Raw genomic sequence first — 25,751 nt, 5'->3', positions numbered from 1 at the left:
GAGGGGGGATGACGACAGACAGAATAGGTAATTTAAGCGAAAGTAAGGGGAGGGAGGGGTGACACAGAATAATTGCTAACAGAACCAGAAGGAGGTGTAGAGATCCCCACTGTTCAAGAACACTCAGGACAACTGGAAATAGGGTAAACAGAAAAGAAAAATGGGAGAGAAATTGAAAAGAGTGAGGGGGAGATCCATAACAAAGCAGCAAAAACTGAGACAGAAACAAAAAAACACAACCCTTTTTAATCATTCAGGCCCTTATTTAGAAATTGTTCTCAAAAATCAGATTTATAGACAATGGCTGCTTGCAGACATGAGCGGGGAACCAAAAAACAAAAAACCCCGGCACTTTAAAAATCGGCATTCTCGGCATTCTCCTGCACTGAGCCCAGCACATGCCCAGAAGATCAGACATGTATCAGCTTTATAAAAAAGTGCCAAAAAGACCCACTGAAGTGCCCAATCTATATAGACGCTGCAAAGCCGGGTCAAATTAACGTGCTTCTTTTGGTAAATACAGTGTGTTTTTTTCCCCACCCACGTCTGTCAGTACCCAATGTTGCCAGCCTTCAATTTTGAAGAAGAGGGAAGCGTCTGAACCTACATCCATAATATACAAATAAAGAGAATTCATCCTCTTCAGAAATGTATAGCAACATATTAAATTAGCATACTGCAACTTGCAGCATACCCTTCTTCCTGATTAGCTTTTCTGGTACCTATTCAGCTTTGACCTATTCTTATTCAAGAAAATTAAGGGAAAATTTGAATAAAACCTTAAAACTTTGCCCTTGGGTCAATTGTCATTATATCATTTAAATGCTTACCTTTGGTAGACCAATGGATTCCATTGCTCTTAGCCACTGCACAGTATTATCTGTGTGTCGAAAATGAAGTCCTGATTTCTAATAGGGGGTGGAAAAAAATTCAAGAAACAGTTTACTTATTCTGAATTACGTTTTTTCCTGTCACACATTTTTGTTGCTTCACAATTTAGCATTGCTCTCTGAAAAGGTTCTAAAAATTTTCCTTATGTGGAATAGAAACCAGAGTTAATAACTGCATTCTTGTCAAGTGCAACATAAAACACACCTCACTGTTAGCCAAATTTTGTAAATCTACAGTCTGTGCCCCAATCCCATTTCCAGCTATTTTCAAAGCTCTCACTGACAAGAGAAGGAAGATGCTATAGATGCTTTCTTGCTTTTTAATAGGCTTTATTTTGTATTCACAAAGCTGAATGTAATTAGGAGAGAGGTCTGTTAGCAAAAGCAATGTTTTGTTGCAGGTTTCCTGTCAATCCATAATAGCTCAGTTGATCTATAATGAGAAAAAGGCATGCAATGCAGTAACTTAGTAAATAAGTAAGAGAATAATTTTTGTTGAGATCTTTAAAAATGGACTGATTTTTACTGTAATAATCATCATATTTGCACTCCCCATTCCACCCCCCTCCCAAGTACAGAACAGGCCCTTTACCTGAATATCTATTTCCAAGTTAAAAAAGGATCTATTCTGAAAACTGACTGGTTTCTAAATGCCAGTATAAAAAAAGTTTTCAATAGTCATTTTATGTGGCAGAAAAACAAAAAACTGTTTTGTTTTTAAAGAAAAACAACATTTGAAGAGTGGAAACTTCCCTGAAATATTGAAGCATAAAGTTGCAGAACTTTTCCCTCCTGTTTCACACACTATTAAATTCATTAGATCATTATTAGATCATTCATTCCCTACCCTGTCAATTCCTGGAGAGCAAAAATGCAGCCTTGCTTTCTCACCTTCTGGAACATATCATTTTCTAACTCTAAGATTAAGCCACAGGAAAAAAAAATAGCAGTACAGGGGACAACCCCATCTAATGTTCCGTATTAACAATTTTTTAGGGATTTAAACAGAGTGGAATAGGACAGCTTTGAGGTTACTAAGTGGGTTTAGTCACAGCGTAAGAAGTAGAATAGAATCTGACCTTATGTGCATTTAAACAGAAGTAGTTCCACATTCAATTACTTTAAGCCCCGAGTTCAGGATAAAGATCCCTCCCTCCCTGCCATCAGTTAGAAGGCAATCAATTTAACACTGAGCAATAAACACTGGGCTTGGGGGGGGGGGGGGGGGACACCACCCAGAGGAGAACAAAAAAACCTGCTCTAGTTTTAGAAGTTGAGAGGGTTGGAGGGGCAGAGAATGCTGTTTTACCTTCCAAGTCTGGTTATAAACAAACATGATTCAAGTTCTAATCAAGATTCAATTAAAAGAAATCTTGAACTGATTTTTATACCCACAAAAAAAGGAAACCAAAACCAAAAATCAAACTCATTTTCCTTTAAAGCATCCATGCTCCAATTCAGCCTCTTTTTGTTAATTAACAAAAAATTGTAGTAGCCAAATAAAAGCAAAGCTACCTAAATGCCTTATCCATGCACCCAAAACATCCTGCACTTTGCTTTTTCAGTTGTTTTTGCTGCTCTACGACGTAGAGTTAGACATCAACCTGAACACACAAATCCATAAGGGGGGTAATTTCCCAGCGTAAGATTATAAAACAAGTTCCTATTAACAATGTCATCAAAGTTTGTGTGCATTCCTAAAGGGCTACAGGTGCCTGGTATACATCATATTTAAAACACAATTACCACCCGAATTGTGCCATAAATATAGTCTCAGTGATAACATGTACAGCCAATTTATGATGCCATGAAGTAGCAAACCAGCCACAAAGATATTCTATAAAATACACGGAACATCTTTGTGACTTGTTTGTATGACACCATAAATTGAGCATGTAGCACACCCATACTAAAGTTGACGACCAGCTGATTGTCGGCAGCCTGGGGAAAAGGACTGGCATTGTGAAGGGGATTAGCATCAGTCCCAATGCTAGAAGTGGGGATCAGTTTGCACGGTTCTCAGGCAGGGAAAGCCAAGAGACTTCCCCAGCTACAAGCCTGGAAAACCCTACACCTAGCTGCCTTGCATGCCTTGCTCTGTGGGGTTGCAGGGCAAGGCACTTCAAAAGTGCCAGGAAGCTGGACTGCACACATTTTTTAAAGTTCTTGGGGCACAGGGAACCCAGGATAGGGGTGAGGCTTCCTGATGCCAGGGTCCCAGCGCTCCAGAACTTAATGTACAGGCAACTGGGCAATCCTGGTGTCTCAGAAGGTACAAAATGTAGCACTCAAAAGTGAGGAGATGACTATATAATAAAAATAAAAATATTTTGCAGAAAACAACAACATGGTAGCTGTCCACAACTTTAGCTCCAGGGAAAACCTGTTCCCTTAAGAACAGAAGGGATTACCATTTGTCGAGTTACAATCCAGTAGGAAAAGGAGCCCATGGCTTCTGGCACATTTATTTAAATGGCACAATGAAATTTGATCCCCGATTCCCAACAGTTGTGCCTCCTGCCATTCCTACTGGGCTGTAATTCAAAAAAAATGGCGACCCTTTTTCTTAAGAGAACAGGTTTTCCTTGGAGTCAACACTGTGAACAACTATCATGTTTTTTCTACAAAATATTTATTTCTATTTTTATTATACTTCCCTCTCCCTGCTTTTCAGCACTAAAGTTTGTTCCTCATTTGGTGACTACACTTTTATACAACTAAAGGAAGTTATAGGGAACAAGAGAAAGAGGTAAGACTGTTGATACAACACAGAACCGGTTACCTAAAAAGTAAATGAAAACAAGAATTCCATAATCTAGTTTGTGTATTAGGACACAATACATTCAACTAACATAGGAAAAATATTAAGATACAAGGAAAAAAGTATGCACTACCTTTCTGTAAAGCCCTTTAATTGGACTAAGCATGATAGCACTAAGAGCAGCAGATATTGACCTTTAACTATTAGTTTTAAGCCAGTCCCAATTAAACATTAGTTACCTGATAACGAGTCTGTTCCACATCATAGATTTTCTTCTCCGAAACCAGATTTGGGGCAAAGAATTTGGCTAGTTTGGCAAGGTAAACTCCATTTCTTAACCCTTCTTCCAGCTCAGTAGTGGGGGGCAGTTCTTCACGCAAACAGACTTCCATCCACCTACAAATACATTGAAGATTACAAGTTTTTGTTGCTTGCACTGTATATTGTAATTAGAATACCATTACCCAGTTATATGCACAAGTAACTTCTGCAACAAGAAAAATCAAAGAAGTTAGTAAAATACCTGCCAATAGTAGGAAACCTCTCAGTGCTTATCAACACTGCAGACCAAAATAATTACCAAAAGGAGTCATTACTGTGCATCAGTTTTCCATGGATCACTGACATGAACACATCCTTAATTGTACCCTATGCATAAAAATGGAATATTTCAAAGGGGGCATTTACCTTCGGTGTCACACTACACTTCAGTGTTTCCTACTTTTCTCAGTAACATCAGAAACCTACAGAAATCTCTTTTAAAAAACAAAAAATAGGAAAATGGAAAGATGTACATGGAATTGGAACTCTAATTCAGAAACATATTTAGGATCAAAGGAAAACAGGGCTGGAAGGAACCTCATACGGTCATCTAGTCCAGCTCAAGGCTGGATCATCCCTGACAATCTCCCAGCCAACAAATGGAGATTCCACAACTTCTCTAGGTAACCTGTTCCAATGCTTGACCACCCTCCTAACATCTAGCCTAAATTTCTTCTGCTGAGGTTTGAAGCCATTTTTCTTAGTCCTGTCCCTTATGGCGACAAAGAAAAGCCCATCTACATCCTCTGTGTAAATCACCAGGGATCCTGGCTTTCTCTGTTTAAAAAAAATTTGCAAATTCTCTAATTATAACCCGCCCCCCCCCCAAAATCTGTGTTTTACTGAAATTAAAGTGAAGTGCCACTATAAGTATCAGTTCAATGCAATGTTTTATTGATATATTTACAGTTTTAAAGCAATTTGAAAGCCTACCAGTGCCTCAAATCACTATAATAAAATAAAAACTAAATACCTATATATTTTGGCATTTGATGTTGGGTTTATCATGGAAAATCGGAACTCCCCCTGCCCCCTCCACTTGTCAGGACATGGGTCCAGCTCATCTCTGTGGGGCTGAAGAGCCCTGATATGCCAATGCGCTGCACATGCTATTGCCACTCACCCCCAGCCCCCTGGGAGCTGCTGGTGTACCTCACTCCCGACCCACAAACACCGCCATGGTGAGATATCCCCTGCTCACTCAGCAGCAGCAGGCAAAATTCTGCGCTGCCACACCCAGTGCTGCTGGGTGTGAGCCCTGAGAGCCTGCAGCAAGCAGCCTGCATCTGCCCCTGCCTTGCGCACAAACTTGGGGAGGCACATGCCCCCCTGCCATCCCCTGGACAAGCTGCCCACAGCTCCATCCTGCTCTCCCCCCAGGCCCTGCAGCTGTGCATTTAGGCCCTGGGCCCCAAGCCCCCATATAACACCCTGGCTGGGCTGCAGCCCCAGCTCTAACCCCAGCCCAACTCCCTCCTTTACTACGGGGGGGCCTCAATCCCTCTCTCCCCACCCCAGGTTTACCTATGGGGAGCTGCTCTCATGCTGCCTGGCTGCCACATGCATGTGTACACGCACATGCATGTGGCACCCCCTGCCTGACTGCAATCCTGCCAGGCCCTTTTAGGCTGGAACTCTGCCAGCCTGCAAGGGAAAACCTGCTATTTCCCATATTTTTCTACTTTAAAAGGAGAAAATCTGCATTTGACCATGGCAAATGGAAAACCTGGATCCTTGGCAATCACCCTCCAGGTATTTGAAAATTGCTAATAAATCCCCAAGAAGGGGGTGGGGGGGGAAGTAGGGGGGCAAGTGCCAGAGGTCAAGGCAGGTGCAGGAAGGGGAGAGTGGGCAAAAAAATGGACAACAGGGGGCAAGGGTCAGGCCACTTAATTCCCTTGCTGCCTGCTCCCTCCCACTGCTGCTTGCCTTTTGGGGGGGGGGGGGGGGGGGGCTTAAAAAAAAAAAAAAAAAAAAAATTTAAATAAATTTAAGAGGGGGCATTAAAAAAAAAAAAAAAGACAAATTTATGAAATTTCTAGGTATAGAATTTAATTGTTGGGGGAGTCCTTTTGCATTCTGTCATCTTTGATTTTGGATCTAATAAATATTTTTAAAGTGCATATAATTCTATGTAGTAGCCCTAAGAAGTATAACTCAGTCTGCAGTTGAAAAACTTAAATCTTACCCATTGGACCAGAAGTTCTAATGGACATCACTGCACAACGAACAAGGGGGGAATCTGCAGAAGACACTGGTTTGCCTCATTAAAAAAGGCAGAGAGAAAACAGTTCACAACTGCAGTACACCTCTGGTATCCCTCTCCAGAGCAGTATATTTAACTAAATGTGGAACCTGAATCCCAAAGCAAGTCAGTCATTTTTTTTTCTCCCTATAAAAAGCTCAATGAAAAAATCATCTCATGTTAAAGACTCAAGACAAATGACCTATTCTATTACACTCTTGGATTTGTTACAGGACATATGAAAGCTGTTTCACTGAGGCATAGCCTATCCAAATAGTTCTTCAGGAAACCACTAGCAATAAATTTTGATCAGTATCATACAAAGCTGTATGGAACGAGTATTATTAAAGGTGCATTGCAGCCTGCAATGCAAAAAGTGTCAGTGGAAAGTATTGTTTCACCAACACATTCTTTGTCTTATTCCACCCCACGTGTTTGTTTTAAGGCTCCGTGCCAAAGTTTGGGGAGCTATCTTTATTAATCACATTTTATAGAGTGTGGAAAAATATACATGCAAGTGTGAAGTGTCATACTATTGTCTTATGTTTTGGAGAAAACCAATAAGAAAAATGCTACGTTTAGTTTATGTTGAATCCAGACTTGTTGAGCCCAGTCCTTTTCATGGAACATTTTTCCCCAGACTCATGACTTCTAAAACAATTGTCCAAAAAGCAGAAAGAGCTGACCGAGTCGTAAATGAGAACCGTTTATTCTGGGTCAAATGATCTTGTAGCCCAGTCAGCCAGTCATCAGGAAATTGTCTGTATGCAAAAAACACAGCATGCCTTTTCTGAAGAAGTCAGGTTACCATAAGCATGTCATACTGATTATAATCACATTAAACTCTAGGTCTCTATCCTCCTCTTTAAGAGACTTCTTGGTCTCCTGAATCCAGGATACCAAATGCATCACCCTAGAACTTTAAAAGAAGAGAGACCACAGATCACCACTCTGCCCCTCTGGTACAAATGAAGTGGCTGCTCAAAAGGTGCCTTTTGTTTCTGCATGAAACAGGGCCCAATATTGAGCCCTGCAGGATCCAAAACCTACCATACACCTCACCACCCCAAGAAAACACAGGTCAAATTTTGCCAGGAGAAAGTGTGCATGCAATAGCAGAAGCTCAATGGTCAGCTGCTATCACAACTGTTTAATGCACAAATAAAAGGAGTTTTTATACAGATGGTGACAAAATAAGAACCAAAAATCACATACTGGGCCATTTATATGTAAGCAGACTGGTCAGCCAGGGGGATAAGGACTAAGTAAATATTTCTCAGACACTGCTTTTTGCAAGAATTTACAAGCTATTATCTACAGCTGCTATTAACAGGTGAGAAAAGGATAAGAGTTTAAGTACTCCAGGCCTGGTTTAATCAGGGGATCTAAGAGTGTTTGACTTCTTCCTCTTCCCTCATGTTGCAGCTATACTGCAACTGCTCTCATAGTTTTCTAGCTTCCCATTGTTGTTGAACAAGTGCCAAGTGCTTTTGGTCCTCATATACCACATCAGATAGCGACATGAACCCATATTCTGAAGCCATCTCCAGAATGAGATGTTCCTTCAGACATGATAAAAGGACTGGGAGATGGAAAGCAAGCATTCTAAATGGAAACCAAAACTTATACAGGAAGGGTGCACCTCTTGGGGTAACAAAAAACAATGGTCGTAAACTGACAGAGCAGATTTAGGCTAGACATCAGGAAAAACTTCATGGTAAGAGTGGCCAAAAATGTGGAATGGGCTTCCAAGGGAGGTGGTGCTCTCCTCTACTTGGGGGTCTGCAAGAGAAGGCTGGATAGGCATCTGGCTGGGGTCATCTGACCCCTGCCCTCTTTCCTGCCCAGGCAGGGGGTCAGACTCAATGATCTGTTGAGGTCCGTTCTGACCCTAGCATCTATGAATCTATGCATTTCAGACGAACAAAAAGGACACAGTTGAAGCTCAAAAGAAACTCTCTCTGAAGAAATGAGAAGGGGGGAAAAATACCACCCTGGAAATAGTGATAGGACATTCTGGCTTGAGGGGAAGGGGGAGAATAGAACTGATCTGTAAGGAAAACAATTGCATTATGCAGGTACCTGTACCTACTTATCATTACATGGTGGAGTGGGCTGTGCTGCGGCTCCTTTAATTTTGCAAGTTTTCCCACGTGCCCCTCCCCATCACTGACTGGTAGAGGGGCCCTGCTCACTAGTATAAAAGCAAAAAAACCCCAAGCAAACAAAAACAGCAGGGAGGTGAAAACCGCAGTTTTAAATATGGTGCCATTTTTGCCTTCTACCGCCAATTGGCCAAGGGGCCCCAGCGGCCCCACGGCTTGCTGCTAACTGGTGGGGAGGCAAAAACGGCACCACATTTTCGCCTCCCCACCAATTGTAAATAGACTCCACACCTTTATCTGCAACCAGGCTGCAAGAGTTTCCCATTCTATGCTGTTGCCCACCAAGACGTAATGAAGACCGTGCCTCAGGTCATACCAATTTTCACCACCTTCCCTCTTCCTTTTTATTACCATCTTTCCAGTTAAGCCTGTAAGTAACAGAAGTATTAGAGCTACAGATTATGTATAATCAGGGCACTGCAGAAAAGAACATTTTGTGGTTGAGAAAACATAGTTATGCTTCTCTGTAGAAACATATCGGTAATTCTTCAGCACAGCCTGCAAAGGCACAGTGAGGCACAACCAAGGTTCAGAGTTCAGCCTGCATTCTCATTATCCACTGCAATTTAAGAACTGATTGCTCACTCTGCCCTTAACTTCACTGAACATATTACCGTAGTTAAATATGGACCATTCCATAAGATTTCCTTACTTTACATTGAGTAGAAATGAGAAGTACGTTTGACAGTTACACTTTTTAAAAAGGCTGCTTTGAAGCAATTTATTTCTGCAGACAAAAACATGGTTGTCTTGGTAGACAGTTTTCCAGCTGTTTTTCTTGAGTGCATATTACTGCAGCATCAGCTTTTTATTTTTGGAGGTGGACAATTACATTAACTGTACTCAACTGAAGCCGAATAATTAATACTATTATTATGCAAGGACAGAGACTAACTTAACATTGGACAGTACAGCATTATTTTTCTTCATACAAAACAGTAAAAATATATTTTTTGCTATAAAGACACACCAAGTCCTTGCCAATTTAAAATTTAACCACGGCAGCAGGTACAAAATTCATTTTCCATGTTTGTACTGTAAAGGACTACAATCCCATCTACGATATCATGGCTTTAACTATTGCTAGTATACAACATACGGATTCCAAGTGCAATGCAGATGTACATTAGCGTCTCTCTTACCGAAAGAAAAGTCAATCCCTACAATTACAAAAATTCCAGGAAGAGAGAATCTTGGCTTGAATCCCATACACTTTCCTTAAAATCAAAGGCACGCCACAGTGAGATCATCCTACCTCTCAAGTGAGAGATAAGGAATCACAATAAGTGCATTCAGCAGGGAGTAAGGAGCTTGTGGACAAGATTCCTAGTTGCATGGGTCAGGTAAAGGGGCTGAAGCAGAAGAGAAAGGTCTCTAAAAGCCTTACAAAAAACTAGAACTCTTGGTTCCAAAATGATATCTTTTATTAGACCAACTGGAAAATGGCAAGAAAACTGTCCTTTCCTGCAAGCTTTTGGGATCAAAGTCCCTTCGTCAGGCTCTGGGAAACGTGTAGATGGTACAAGATGGTAAAAAGTCCCCGTTGGTAGGAAATAAACTTCATTTTTGCACAGAGGGAGCTGAAGATGGAAGTCTGTCCCTCTGGGTCCGTGAGAGTGTCTTTGTGAGCTGTGTTGAGTAGCTCTTTGATGTGTTGATCAGGTAGAATTCCTTCCCTGGAGGTGTCAGATGGCAGGCAGGGAGGCAAAAAAAAACAAAAAACAAAAAAACCAAAACCTTCCTTGTTGTTCTGCAATGAAGTTTAAAATCCAAAAAATTCTAAAAGCCTTAGGAACTTGTTGGAGAATTCCCTGTTCCCAGAACTGAGGAAGACTACCCCTACAAAATATGATGCATGTGTTAAGCAGAATTGGGGTATGCTGCAGTGAGACTGCAGCACTAATTAGATTCTGGGTTGCACTGTAAGTCTACCAAACACAATCATAGAGAGTTAGGGTTGCAAGGCACCTCAGGTCATCTAGTCCAACCCCCTGCTCAAAAAGACTGGATACAACTACATCCAAGAAGAAAGTAACTTAAGCATACATGCCCTGTACAACACCCACATTAGTAAATTAAAAACTATTCTTAAAAGATCAAACTTTTAGCTTATGTTTAGAATACTACAGTAGATACAACACCAAAAGATTCCTTCTCTTTCATATATAGTACTCAACTCAAATAAGAACAAAGTACACACACTGCAGACATTAGACTCTGGTACCAAATAATCAGGCCAAGCAAGAAGTGCTAAAGCTACAGTTTTCAACTACAGCACAACGCTTTTTACTCTTGGCAATAATCAGTAGATAAAATAAACGTTAGGCAGTGACTTCCTGGCATGATAACAATCATTACCTCTATGCCAGACCTTAGAAGCACCACCAGTCTACTGCTTAATAAGACTCCAATTTCTGTATTTGGTTGTGTACAATGTAACAGTAATATGGCGATCAGGCTGCATTCACACATGCACAAAAATTAAATGACACTGGATGCATCAATATATTTTGGTTATGAGAATTCATTCCTATTTTGTAAGGTTTGTGACAAAAAGAAAAAAGCACTGCTTACTAAAGCATTGGAATTTTTCTGTCATTCAAAGATCAAGATTCATTGCACTTCTGAGCATGCAGAGGTGTGACTGAAAAATACTGCTACAGAATAATATCTGAACTGCTTTATATGTAAATGCATCTGTTTCTTAGAGCTTACCCTATAACCTGTGCAATCAAATAAAAATAACCTACTAGAAGATATTGTATGACGCATGAAAACAGAAATATCAATTGTTAAATCAGAAACACTAATAAGTGTTGTTTAGGAGAATTACTGAAAGCAAAAGCTAAGAAAAAGATTTGTTTTGTTACCATCATCATTTCCTTTGAGTACTTTTTTGGCATATAACAACTGACTTCTCGGTCTGCTTTGAGGCCAGTGCACGTGTGGAACTGAGATGCATCCGACCTAGAGATGACTTAAAATGAGACCACTTAATTTAAGGAAGGGAAAAAACAAAATTAAAAAAAATAACTCTAGCTGTTTTAAAATGGAGCTGGCAGTCCCCATTAGTAGAAAGCCACAGGCAGTATAAGATTAATAGCAGAATAAGACAAAAGCCAAAAATCAAAACACAGTTCTGTGTTTAATAATAGTTTTAAAAGTTAGGTATAATCCACTAGCCACAAAACATTTTAAATGTCAAATCTGTTTTAGAGAGATATGTGAAAACACGTCTCTCCTGCCGTAGTTGGAGTTCAAGCATCTTGTGCGCTCACGCTCTTTGAACATTCTGATTGGTTGTCTCAGCAGCCAATCACAATGCTTACTGAAACAACCAGAGTGCTCCACACAGACCTATCGACCGACCGACCCGGGGCAGGGGGGCCATAGCAGCAGCACTGGCTGGTGGCAGCTGCATGCAAGCTTCCTTCCCCCTTCCCCTGCTCATTCTTGACATGCAATTTGCTAGTATGCAATATAAAATCTCCAGTCAGTTGCATACCTTGCAATTAAAAACGAGCAGTAGGGTATTAAAAATAAAAGCAAGGTTTTCAATTCACAGGAAATTTTGACTTGTAATTTGGGCTTTTTTTATTCGAATGAAACTTTCTTTAAAAGAATTCCTATGAACCACAAAGTCAAGGAGTGATATTGTAGCCAGAATGGTCCAGAAATTAGGCAAGTGGCAAAAATTTCTTAGGGCGATATCTTTTTTGTTCCAACTATGTAACTGGGATAAAGTTAGACAGGCTTTTGAATACAAAAAACTTTCTTTGCAGGTCCCTGATCACAGAAAGCCAGGCACTGCAGTCAAAGAATTATGCTGGAAACAACAACAAAAAATGCTCCCCAGACCTCAAATCTGCTCAGCTAAACTGACACTGTCCATTTCACTACCGATGTATTTGATCAGTCAGTTTTACTAAGCAGCTGCCAGTGCTCCTAGCACTTCCCTGCTCAGCATTAGAGCCAGAACTATCAGGGTGCAGGCCCACAGAACAGGGATAGTTAGCACTGTTAGTCTTAAATTAGGCAAATGAAGTAAGACCTCTGCTTATGGAAGCTTATACGTTACATCTCCGATTGTTAGTTTAAGGTGTAAATCTACCACACCTTCTGCAGTATACAACAAGTCACTGCAAGGCAGGGAAGAGTAGGGTGTTACAGCGCTGACAGCCAGAGACAAAGTGGAAGCAGCAAATTTACATCATGAATGTGGACAGTGCTGCTACCAGTAGCTGCTTTTTTCCATCTCCCCCTTCCTCAATTCAGTTCCTCAAGTGGTTGTGCTCTCTCCCCTGCCAATTTCAGCACTGATAGCTGGTGGTAACTGCTCATGCACACACACTTACACTACAAAAGAAGTCTATAATGCAAAAGGTCATCCCTAAATGAAAGAGGACCTTACAGGATTTCAAAATTCTTTTATTTTTCAATATTCCAAACAGATCTGAGTACTTAACTTGGGTCATAAAAAGTGGTACAGATAGTTATGCAAAAACTGCTTCAACACAAGTGACATGATTTACCCCATCTGCAGCATATTACTACTTTCCTGGAAGTTTCAACTCTGCACCGCTACTTTTATACTCTTACTGTATAAGAGTAAGTTTATACACACCTTTGATGAATTCTCTACACTGTATCAAGGAGAAGAAATGTGAATTTCTATAAATCTTACCTTGATACAGTCATTTAAAACTACATATGAAATTATTAAATATTACAGGCTTTTTTGCAACCCTGCATCTAGATTCTTCAAGTCCCACCTATGAAAAGCTGGTGTAATGTTGTAGTCCTCTTGTGGTAGCATTTGGAGCATTGCAAATTCATTGTGCAGTGGTACATATGAGAACACCTGGTACCAGGCAGTGGAGAATTCTCTCTCGAGTGCAGTATATTAGAGTGATAAATTATTAAGCTACACTTTTTTCATGCTAGGCTTCTGCTGCTGCCATGGAAACTACAACCACATTTACAAGATGAATCACTGAGGGTGTTATTAAATCCAAGTTCACAAGATGGCAGCACTGAAGCTACTTGTTATTTTAATCTGTTCTTTTCCACTGCACTTCTATGTGGGTTAATCAGTGATTAGAGCTCAGAAAGTAAAACTTCCCACTCAGAACACTGTTCTGTAGTCTCAGATGGACCAGCTCTGTCCAAGGTTTGCTGTCCCTGTCAGCAAGTCATTTGATGAAAGTCAAGCCTTGTTTACTCAGCAATTCCAAGAGCTAAAGGTACAGAGCCTTCCACTGTACGCAGTCACCATTCCAGTATACAGCAGTTTATACCTGCACACGTCACTGACTGGGGCACTGTCCAACCTCTACAATGAAACATGCACTTTCATACAACTCTTAAGGGAAAAAAGGTTTGTTTTGCTACTTTTTTTAGTTGTGCAGTGGTATCAGGATTTCTCAGTCACATATCAAGCACATCTAATTCAGCAACTATTCTTAAAGATAAATGTACTGAGTAGGGTCCAACACTAACAAACCAAATCTACATCACGAAGAGAAGACTCAACTTACTCTTGCTTCTGGCTCGACTCCAAGAGGGGCCAGGAAGAAATGCTGAACAGGCAGTTCATCACAGTCCACTGGAGGACCAGGGAAGGGAGGGGGTGGGAGGAGGGGAGGAGTGGGGATGGAAATAATAGGAGGAGTTAGCAGTGCTTTAAATACACTAAACAGCCATAATGAGCAGCAGCTCAATTAAGAAATGCCATCTGATCCTCCTTGGCTGGAAGAACTGTGACCAGTGTTTTGAAGAACAGTGCTACCCAAAAAAAAAGATACTATAGGATGGAACTGAGCCATGAGTTAAATTAAGGTTAAATTTCACAGTAATTTGTGGAGGAGAAAGACTGGAGAGGAAAGAACTGATAAGACTTCCAGGGAGCTTAAAATTAGAAAATGCATGTAAATCGAAGATGACAGCTCAGTGATTCAAACAGGGCATTTCATACAGAATCTAGACCCTCAACAAACGGACATTTGGTTTTGATGTAGTAAAATAAACCATACTAACACACGCATCCTATATTAAGGCTTTTGATAATATCTCAATACCAATAGGTCACACCTCTAACCAATATAGCGAGACAAAAGTTTCTAGCCCAGATGTGGCCTAAGAGGCAGAGCCTCCAAGCTCAGACTTTAAACACAACACTGTGGTTTATGTATGCTGTCTGCGTATGCAGTGACATTGTTCGTTTCTTCCTAATGCAGCTTCTGTAGCTGCAACCTCTGTTTACGTAAAGAGTGGTGAGCACACCTTCTACAAAAGAAATTTAAAAACTTCTAATTAAGCCTTTAGCTTTTAAGTAAGAGTCCTTAAAACTCAAGCTCCTTCCAAAACCTTTCACTGCCGTTTAAGTAACATGTTGGTACAAAGCCAAAAAAAGAGTCTACTGCCTTGTTAAAGTAACTTAAGTGTGCTGTTTACTATAAATATGCAGTAACTAACCTTTTGGTTGCCATCACTCAATTCCCTTATCAATTAGACTCAAGCCACATTTAAAGTTACACAGCAGGCTCCTGTCTTTGTTCTATAAAATACCTAACACATTTGAGTGACCAGAACTATTTAACAGAATCCAAACACGACGGGGTTTGAGAGGTCTAAAAATCTGTATGTTAGTAAGACAAATTACGAAGCTGACCAATCAAAATACCCAATACAAAAATACTATCTGCTCTGAACTTTGCAATTGCAGGTAGACAAGCTTCAGAGTGGTAGTTCCTGCTTCCAGATTATCTCCATTTATCTTCATTTGCTCCTTCTGATCACAGAATGAGTACCAGTCTCATCTCAGGTACAGTATTTACGTTAAACTAAGTCAACCCCGAATAAAATGACACCCCCAATAATTAGATTCTATAATAGGAAAATTTATAAATTGTTATAATTTTACAGGTATAGAAGCTAATTATCAGATAGCCGTCTTAAATTCATCAGGAGGGGGCTGATGCTCATAGCAGGGGTACCCACATGGTAGAGGGCACAGCATCAGTGTCTGGATCCCCAGCTTGGCTGTGCAAGGACCAGGATTGGAGGCTGTGCCCAAGTCTGGGGGTTCTCCTGGACTCAGTATTTGGGTCTGCATGTAGGTTGTGAGGTGCTTTGTAGCAAAGCTTGGAGGTACAGAGGACAGCCACCTCATTTCCCTTTCCCCACCCCACCACGACATCTTTAACCCAGAGCTGGCTGGAGGGGGCGCTGGGAGGACACATGCAAAACACTTGATATCTTCCTAAAAACTATTTCCTGTACCATTTTTGCAGCCCCTACTTAAGAAGAAAAAACAAACACTGAAACCACAAAGCACTCGAAGTCACTCTTTCTTGATCAGCCAGTCATTCATTGACCAAAAACAGTTGGGGTTTTGGGTTTGTTTGGTTTTTGTTGGGGGGGGGGGGGGGGGGGAAGAGGTTTAAAAACACCAAAAAAAGACTGTACAAGTAGTAACAAAGTTATGTGAGCTGAAAAGCATATCCCAGTATTCATTTCCCAAACTGGGGGAGAAGAGGCATAACTAAGGGAAATTATTAAAATCAGTAGCAAAACTAACAGAAGGGGCTGAATATATGGATGAGTGGCAGACTACTGCAGTAGGGTATTTACCCCAAAACAGGTTAGGCAAAATACTACCTTATTCTACAGTCTGAGAGCAAAAAGAAAAAAGGTTAAGGTTAACTGAAGGCTTTTTATTTTATAATTAAATGTTTGAAATTGAAGACACATACAAGAGACACCATCAATATATTTTATTTAAAAATTGTTACCATAATAGATTTTGTATCATCTTCGATTGCGGATTATCCTCTGGCTTTAACCATTTGTCTTAACCACAATAAAGGTGTGCCACTGAACAGAGATCACATTAATATATTTATTAGTTTAATTTTCCTTGATATCGTCACTTTCCTCAGAAGCTCTACAAGGGGGAATTAGAATTTATATTTTTTTCTTTTAAATAGAAATAAGATGGTCTTCCATATTCACAGTAAAACAGACAAGGCATATTCCCAAAACTGATCCATAAGAAAACTCTGGTTAACACTTCACCCTCTAAAGATCCCATATAAAACCTTCATGAGTTCTTTTTTGATCATGCAGAAATAGTGTGTTTGTCCAATTACCATGTATGAATTAAACATTTGCTTTTTATAAGGCTTTGAAGCAGACAGATATAGACTGAGATGCATTAGTAATGCATCTCATGTCCTGTATAAATCTTGGTGATAGCCCAAAAATAACTTTACCAGTGCAAATTTAGTCTATGCTTCAGTATTGTCAGAAGTTTAAAATAAGAATTCAGAAAGAGTTGATATGTTTCAGAAGCCCCACAGTTCATTTGTGGCTTATTTTTTATTTATTTATTTTAACAAACACCAAATTTTGAGGGGGGGGGGAATAAAAAAAAAATAATCAGGAAACTAAAGGTGACATTATAAGAATTAAAATGGCTTTGATGCCAAATATGAAAGTCTCATTAAAAAAATCACTCATGCCAGATATCTGGAGGGAAATGATATACTGCACCTCAGAATCCTGGGACTTACAAAATAAGAGCCTGTCATTTAGGTTTTAAAAATCTGCATTTCATTTTTCTGAGTGCAACTCTACTACACTGAGCCTATCAAGAACATTATTATTAGGGGAAAAAAAAAATCTAAATTTTAGTTTAGATTTTGATAAGGAGTTTGACCAAGTCCCTTCACCACAACTGAGAGATATCTGAAACCTCTGTCCTGGCTTAAAACACATTAACATGCAAGATCAACTATTGAGATTTCAAATGGGAATCTACAATGTAAAAAATATTCTGATCAGTTATACTCTCGCAGATCTCTTTCAAGTTCCTTCCAACAGAAGAATTGCTTTATTTTCTGTAGTCAGAAAATGAAAAAGTCAAGCCCTGCCATTTTCTGAGGGGTGCCTTGAATTGAATTAGTTTGAGAACCACTCTAAATGTCAAATGACAACTGGCTAGACCAGATTGGCAACTTAAGGTCTGCAGGTTAAATCCAGTCCATGGAGCCATTTTCTCCTGCCTGTGGAGCTAGGATGCTTTATCTGGGTGACAAAGAAGTAGTGATGGTGGCGGCGGCGGCAGCAACAGAGGCAGCTGTGATGCACACTGGGTTGGAAGCAGCTCATACCTGCAAGTAAGCTCTTAAAAGCACTCCCTACTGCAAAGTGTTGTTAACCCCTGGGCTAACGTAACACCAGAATTACTGTGTTGACAATTACAACATAGATTATTCTTTTCATTGTGACCTAACCAGTTAGAACGCTGAAGCATTCAACGACTTTCACTTCAGTCTTCACAGGCAAGGTCAGCTCCCAGACAACTGTGCTGTCAGGTGCAATATGGGGATGTTACCAGATTTGCCCATTACTTTGGGGTGTGCTCATTTATTAGAGATACGTTTCTAGGGTCTTGGTAATTCTGTCAATGTGCTGCTTGTGTTTCTATACGGAGCTGTATATCTCCCTTCTGCAAGTCCTCACCCCACCAATGGAGCTATCTTGCAGGACTCCGTTTCAATGGGGCTGGGTTCTTCTAGTCACCAAATCAGTCTCTCACACACACGCACACACACACACACACACACACACACACTCACTCTAACGTGACACGCGTGACCCAGCCGGGTTGATCAGCATGGACAGCATGGCCTCATATGCCAAGAATCAATTCATCAGAGCAACAATGAACTGCAGTCAGACACAAGCACACAGGTAAACAGAATCCCTCTGAATCCAGCTGGGTGTCCAGCTGACACCCTCATGGGCCAGCATTCAGCTCATAAGGGCACGTCCAAGTCAAACTGGGTCAAATCAGCCTGTACAAGCTGATCCCCTTATGCGTTTCAAATTCAGCACGTCCCAATCTCTGGCCTCTTGATGAGCAGACCCCACAGTATTTTTGGGCTTCACAGGGATCTTTAGCTTATGTAAAAGAAGCGTTGCTGCAGAGCACATGAGGAAAGAGAAGTAGAGAAGGAAAAAATGTACCCAGTTACTACCGGTTTGACTATAAAAGTTATTTATTGCTAAGTATATGAAATATATATAATGGTACTAATAGTAATAGACATGCAAAGGAAAAACAAACACAAGCAATTACATTATTACCCTGGTTTCACTAAGTATCTGGGGAAACTTAGCTCAAGCTTAACTAATACAGTTCAGGTTCAGAAATTTATGCCAAGAGAGAAAAGAGAGAGAGAGAGCGCACTGAGATCTCACCAGTCCAAGGCACTTGGGTCTCAAAGCTGACAGGTAAAGTTCCTAGCACAATCCTTGAAGGGAGACTATATGTTCTTCCAGCGTCCCGAGAACAACAACCGGTGGTGTCAGCACACACACTGCTGCTTTTTTACAGATTTTTTTATACCCTCAGTTCAGCTTCTTCAAAGCATTTTCAATAGTGTAAATCATTGTCTTTTCTATTGACAAAGGGTTATCTGGTTTGGAACATCTCAAGAAACTGATTGATAATCAGGAAACACACAAGGTTAGGGACTAACCAGATACTTGGGAGCCAGCTTGAAATTCCTATGGATAGCAGATATACTGATGGGATATCTCTTGGTTTCTTCAGAAACAATAGATAGCTTGCAGCATCAGGGTTTTGGATTTTCACTTGTTGTGAACAAGCCTCAGCTTAGCATGACTTTTCCAGATCTTATTATAGTCTTTTAACAGACCTAAGGCAATTATTGGGGTGTTCATAACCTTTTGTGGAGAGGACTTCCACCAGTCATCTAGGGAAAAGTATGACCACACCGGTGGACTCCAATGGGCTGGACGATGTGATGAACCCTTTACCATTGTTCAAATGTTGCCCATACCCCCTCTGACTCAGTCTCTTGCCTCAGCATTCCCTAACCCGGCAACCGAGTTTTAGTCAATCAAGTTTAAATAGGCCTCCCATAGTGGGACCGGGGAATGTAGGGCCCGAGATGCCTATTAAACTCAGAGGGGTGTGTGTGTCGGGAAGGGAAAGGTCCTTTGCAAATCCAGATTAGAACTGGTCTGATAAATGCTCAGCTGGGGTGTAAATGTGGGTTGATTAGCATTTGGAGCACAGATTCCCCATCATGCAGTGCTTCCCTGCTTCTCTGATCCCAAAATTCACTGCAGTCTCTGCTTCAGGCTTTCTGTTCTCCATCTCTCATGTAAATGAATGGTCATCTGGTTCCATCTCAGATGCAAATGAGACCTAGGGCAGTTGTTTCACTCGTCACCCTTATCTGGAGGGTCTTAGGTGCGTCTCTCACTGCATCTTAATCAGTTTCATTTAGGTAGAGGAGGGGAGGGAGGGGGAATTCTTTGCGAGTCAGATAGACTACATCCTGTGCCAGGGCTCCCCACGAACACAGAGCCCAGACGTAACAGGGAGGAGGTGAGCAGGCAACAGTGATGAAAGAACAGGTTAGGGACTATTTAGAAAAGCTGGGCACACACAAGTCCATGGGGCTGGACATGATGCACCCAAGGGTGCAGCGGGAGCTGGTTGATGCGACTGCAGAGCTACTGGTCTTCATCTTTGAAAACTTGTGGCAATCAGGTGAGGTCCTGGATAACTGGAAAAGGGCAAATATAGTGCCCATCCTTAAGAAAAGGAAGGAGGATCCAGGGATTATAAACCACTCAGCCTCACCTCAGTCCCTGGAAAAATCATGGGAGCAGGTCCTCAAGGAATCCATTCTGAAGCACTTGGAAAAGGCGATTAAGAAATGTCAGCATGGATTCACGAAGGACAAATAGTGCCTGGCCAACCTGATTGCCTTCTATGATGCGATAACTGGATTTGTGGATATGAGGAGAGCAGTGGATGTGATGTACCTCGACTTAAGCAAGACTTTTGATACCATCTGCCACAACATTCTTGCAGTCAAGCTAAGGAAGTATGGCTTGGATGAATGGACTGTAAGGTGGATAGAAAACTGCCTGGATCATCAAGCTCAAAAAGGTAGTAAAATCAATGGCACAAGGTTTAGTTGGAAGCTGGTATCAAGTGGAGTGCCCCAGGGGTTGGTTCTGGGGCCAGCTTTGTTCAGCATCTTCATCAACAACCTGGAAGATGGGATGGAATACACCCACAACAAGTTTGCAGATGACAACAAGATGGAGATTAGTAGATTCACAGGAAGGTAGGCCTAGGATTCAAAAGATACCTGGACAAATTGGAAGAGTAGACCAAAAGAAATCTCACGAGGTTCAATAAGAACAAGTGCAAAGTCCTGCACTTAGGACAGAACAATCCTATGCACCACTACAGACTGGGGACTGACTGGCTAAGCAGCAGCTCTGCAGAAGAGGACCTGGGGGTTACTGTGGAAAATAAGCTGGACAGGAGTCAGTGTGACCTCATTGCCAAGAAGGCTAACAGCATGCTGGGCTGCATTAGTAGGAGTGATTCTTCCCCTCTACTCATCACAAATGAGGCCACATCTGGAGTACTATATCCAGTTCCCCCCCACCGCCAAGAAAGGATGTGGATAAATTAGACAGAATCTAGCAGGTGGCAACAAAAATGGATGGAGACTGGGGCACATAATTTCTGAGGAGAGGCTGAGGGAACTGGGCTTATTCAATCTGCAGAAGAAAAGACTGAGGGGGTATTTAATAGCAGCCTTCAGTTACCTGAAAGATAGTTCCAAAGAGGATGGAGCTAGACTGTGCTCAGTGGTGGTAGACAGAACAAGGAGCAATAGTCTCAAGTTGCAGCAAGGGGAGGTTTTTGTTTGATATTAGGAAAAACTCTTACTAGGAGGGTGGTGAAGCACTGGAATGGGTTACCTAGAGAGGTAGTGGAATTTCTATCCATTGAGGCTTTTAAGGCCCAGTTCAACAAAGCCCTGGCTCGGATAATCTAGTTGGGAAAGGTCCTGCTTTGAGCAGGGGGTTGAACTAGATGACCTCCTGAGGTCCCTTCCAACCCTAACGTTCTACGATTCTACTTTGATAGCTCAACTTTAAAATGTAACTAATTTTTCATTAAATGGAAATACTTGAACAACAGGCTATGGCAGCGCCCAAAACCTTTTGGGGTTCTACAGAAAAACAAAATTAAAAATATATGCCACTACTTAACGTAATAATATAAATACCTAGGTGAGGGTATATAATGTAATAGTCCTCATCTGAGACAAGATACAGCAGAAGAGAGTCCAGAATAAGTCATAGGCATAGAAAGGTTCCCAACAATGTTTGTGACTATTTGAAGATACATTAGTGATTTAAAATACTGAAATATGTTACGGCAAAGGTATTGTTACTCAAACAGGTATTTATTCTCTTATAATACAAGAGACTAAAGAAACATCTAGAAAATTTAAAAGAAATCTAAAGGAAACTTATAGAATCAGTGACAGACACCAAGTATTGAGTGTGCTAAAATTCTGAAGTGTTTTGAACTGTTGGTAGAGCATCAGTAACTATTCAAGCTTTTTGCAGGAAGCAGGGTGGGACAAGATCTTGCACAGTAACTTACATTTCAACAGATTCTCTAAGAGGGTTAGAAACCATAAAAAGGAGGGAAGTTAAATTGGAACAGCTCCAATTCTGATATACTTCAACCAGTGCAATCTATTCCACTACACAGCTTCATCCAAAGATCTTACAGAATTTTCCAGAGAAAAAAGTTAGTTTTGCGAAAATCCATTAAAGATTAGGTAATTATTTTCCCCTTTTAAATTGTGAAAAGTGGCAGTACAAATTAACTGCCCGCACCACGATGATAAAAGCATAGACCAAGGACTGGTAGTGTGGATTTCTGGATGCCAGTGCCATATTTGAAAAACAAAGTCAGCATTCCTCGTAAGCATAATTTATTATACAGTCCAGTAAACCTCACTTCATAATCTAAGAGTTACTCACACGCTGAGTAATGTTCTCTGCAGTGCATTTTCATATGACAAAAACAATGCATTTCAGATGTCTCCAGTGTAATAAGTGCAGAGACTATAAAGAAACTACGTCTAATTTGTGACATTTGCAATGGCCCTCCCAGTGAGTGCCAGTTAAAGGGTGTCAGACAATTAATCAATCCATGCACATGACATCAGTTTTACTTAGTAAATGCCCTTAAAGAGCTGTATCTGCTAAACTTGACGCAAGAACATTCTAGTCAGTCAATTTACTTCAGAGCCAAGCTTATGACCTACTTTGATCATGTTAAATTCACCAAAACATCAGAGCTTGTTGGCTTCTATCACCGTACAGACCTAAGTCACTTAAATTGCTATTTTGACTAGGCAGGTCCTCACATGCTTCTCCTGTCCTTATACACCTTTCCCCAAAACACTTCATTTAACGCTTTAAAATTGTAAGGTCTTTGAAGTAGGGCTGTTTCTTTACTATGTGTGCTACAACAGTATATGTTGACCCCTTTCCCTTGGTTATTGAAATGGAAAGCCAACCCAAAAGCTGGATTTCACTGTCCTGTATCATTCTTGGGCTACAGTACATGTGGTGCATCTTTAAACTGACCCCACAACCTGGGCTGCCTGTAGCTTTATCATATGAAAATGGACTACTCCTTGCCCTCAGTTTGAAGGCTTTTCAGAAGAGGTATCAGCGTTGTTAGCCCAGTTGCAATCATAGCAAGTTAGTAGCAAAAGGGGAAAGAGATTTTTCTAGAACAAAAGCATTGAGCTTTTAGGGGAAGAAAGGTCTGAGGGCTATAGATCTCATCAATCAATAGACTTTGATGAATGCGATGCAAAGTGGTGCTAAAGATTGTGAAAGATTCCCACATATCAACTGGTGAGGAGGGAGAGTGATAAGCTGCAAGCAGCAGCTGTTGCTGCCAGAGGAAGGAAGGAGAAACCAACTGCCACCGCTCAAGCCTTGTTATTGCCCGAGAGGAAAGGCAGGAAGAGTCAACCACACAGCTGGCAGATAAGGAAACCCAGTAGGATGGCTGTCAGGACAGCAAGATTTACTCCAGGGCAAATGAAACCAAAAAGCTGTAGTCTGTAAGAGCATGGAGATGCCCCCAACAGTGATGGGAAGTGGCCAGAGGTGGGGAGGGTGGGCTGTGGGCAAGAGGGACAAGATGAGTCTGCGCTAGTCTCACAGCCCAAAAATCACTGTGTAAACCCCCTCACTGGCCCAGCCTCATTCAACTGCAGTAGTTCTGGGCCAGCTGGCACCAGAGTGAAAAAAGCAATTCCTCCCCCCCCACAACACACTCACACAATGGGGTTATCTGCCTGGAATCACAGCACGTTCCCTCCCACCCTTAAGAAAAATATTAATAGAGGTAAGAAACCGATTAAGGCATGCACAAGTGTACCAGAACAACTCACAACTCAAGAATGACTAGTTGAATTCTGATGGATCATTTATATTGTTAAGAAGTGCCTTGGACTGAAAAGTTAAAGGGTATCACACAAGATTTCAAATAGAGCAAGTATGCAATCAAATTATCTAGCCAAACTAGACAGGGATCTCTTATTAAAAGCATCTTATTTTAGCTTGTCATATGAACAGGATGCAAGATAAAAAATGTACTTGCCTCTCTCTCTGATAATAGTTTGGATATGTATTATAGTTATAAAACAATTCAGTTCTAATTTTCCATACAATAGATATGTTTTGCCAGTATTACTCAATGTTTTTAAATACTGTAGAGGAACTATAATATGAAAGAAACTATCAATATAAGAAGGAAAAAATTATGCCAATTGAAAGTTCACATATCCAAAGGTCCATCTGTTCACTATTGAAACTGTAAGCCATAGAGAAGCAGGGGAGGAAGGGACCTCTGCCTGAGGCAGATCATACCCATGCACACCAGCCTAGGCAAATCCATCATCTAATCTATTGGCAAAGCTATTATTACATAGTCAATCATGACAAAAGCCACAAAACAAATACCCTAACCTACCAAAAAGGTAAAACAAGAGAACTACAGCATGCAATCAATAGATCCCAGGGAGAGAGAAACCCACACTACAGAGGAAAGCAAAACTCACAGTCTATCAATTTGACCAGGAGAGAAATTCCTTCCTGGACCCAAATAAGGTGATCCATCTGACCTCAAGCGGAGGGGTAAAATCCTCTAGCCAGGAAACTGGGTTTAAGTCCCAAGCAGGAGTACTGGCACACCCCAGTGGGTCACAATGCTCAACCCTGGGTGTGCCCAACACCCAATGCTTCTGAGGAACACTAAAAGCCTGACATAACAGCAGGAAGGAGAAAAAAAAAATTCCCTCCCAGCTCCATGTAGCAACCAAAGCCCAGAAGCATAAGAAGTGCCCGTAGCATGGCACTGGCACAGCTACTCTGCCTGAACTAATGACTCTCCAACCTCTTCTTGGACACCTTCAATGACAGATTTCACAACAGTTCCTCGGCAGTCTATTCTACTGCCTTACTGGATGAAGTTTTTTGAAGGATGAAGTTTTTTGGGTTTTTTAAAATTTAATTTAAACCTACTTTGCTACAACTTAAAGCCATTGGTCCATGTCTTACACTGCAGCAAGAGAGAAAAGATGTTTTCCCTTTTCTTTCTGGCAACCACTATGGAGAGTAGTTGATTCATTAGGATAGCTAATTTCTTCCCTTTTATCAATAGTTCCATTGCAAAGCTTTCCCCAATCCAGAAGAACAAAACTATTCTTCATTCCCTTCTGGAAGTCATCTCTACGCACTGCATCCTGGCTGTAGCTACTGAAAGTGGAACAATGTTTAAGCATAAGGCCACTCAACAGCTGTCTGTTTTCTCTAGCAGGAAGCAAGAGAAGCCTTATGCAACAGACTTGCTAAAAATATTTTCTGGATGAAGGGAAAGTTTTCTGTTTGTAGACCCAGCCTACTCCCAAGGCCACACAGACCACCAAACCACTCAACCACCAGAGTGCAAGAGACTGTCTTCTCAAGCAAATTGAAGCTTCATAGAAACAAGTGAAATACAAAATACTTCCTTGCACAAAATTCAGTACTAGTGCGCTAAAGCGAGTCAGATGTCAAATTGGCTCTTGTATGCTACCTACATGGGACTCCATATACCAAGGAGTGTTCTTTCAAAGTCATCATAACATGGTTTCACCTGTGTCTGCATCAGGCTCTGCAAACCAAATAATCTGGTTTAACATACAGAGTTTTTCCATTAAGAACCACAGAAAAATTCAAAAACTGAATACCGTTTTACCCAAATCCAAGACAACTTTAAAATCAAAGGCAACCCCACAACAATAAGATACTGTGCATGGAAAGTTATAAATGTTAGGTTTTATACATGAAAAATTATAATTACTCAGGGGTCTTTTAAATTTGTCCCTCCCACTGGTGCGGCAGGGAAAGCAGATCCCCTCCCTCACCTTATTGCACCCCCT

The 25,751-nt window shown here is 41.0% G+C and overlaps 1 protein-coding gene across 4 annotated transcripts in view; it reads right to left on the bottom strand.

Moving 5' to 3' along the window:
- IQGAP2 (IQ motif containing GTPase activating protein 2) overlaps nucleotides 1-25,751 on the bottom strand; it is a 175,576-nt gene that overhangs the window by 91,599 nt on the left and 58,226 nt on the right. For all 4 annotated transcript variants that reach the window (XM_014521523.2, XM_014521525.2, XM_014521524.2 and 1 more), the window contains exons 2-3: nucleotides 3,891-4,047; nucleotides 831-908 (exon numbers count right to left, since the gene is read on the bottom strand). In XM_014521523.2, coding sequence (XP_014377009.1) covers nucleotides 831-908; nucleotides 3,891-4,047 — 235 coding nt within the window. The remainder of the gene's footprint in view (nucleotides 1-830; nucleotides 909-3,890; nucleotides 4,048-25,751) is intronic.

The sequence above is a fragment of the Alligator sinensis genome, unplaced genomic scaffold, assembly GCF_000455745.1.
Source record: "Alligator sinensis unplaced genomic scaffold, ASM45574v1 scaffold159_1, whole genome shotgun sequence".
Taxonomy (NCBI): Eukaryota; Metazoa; Chordata; order Crocodylia; family Alligatoridae; genus Alligator; species Alligator sinensis.
This window is presented reverse-complemented; position numbering and strand designations above follow the sequence as displayed.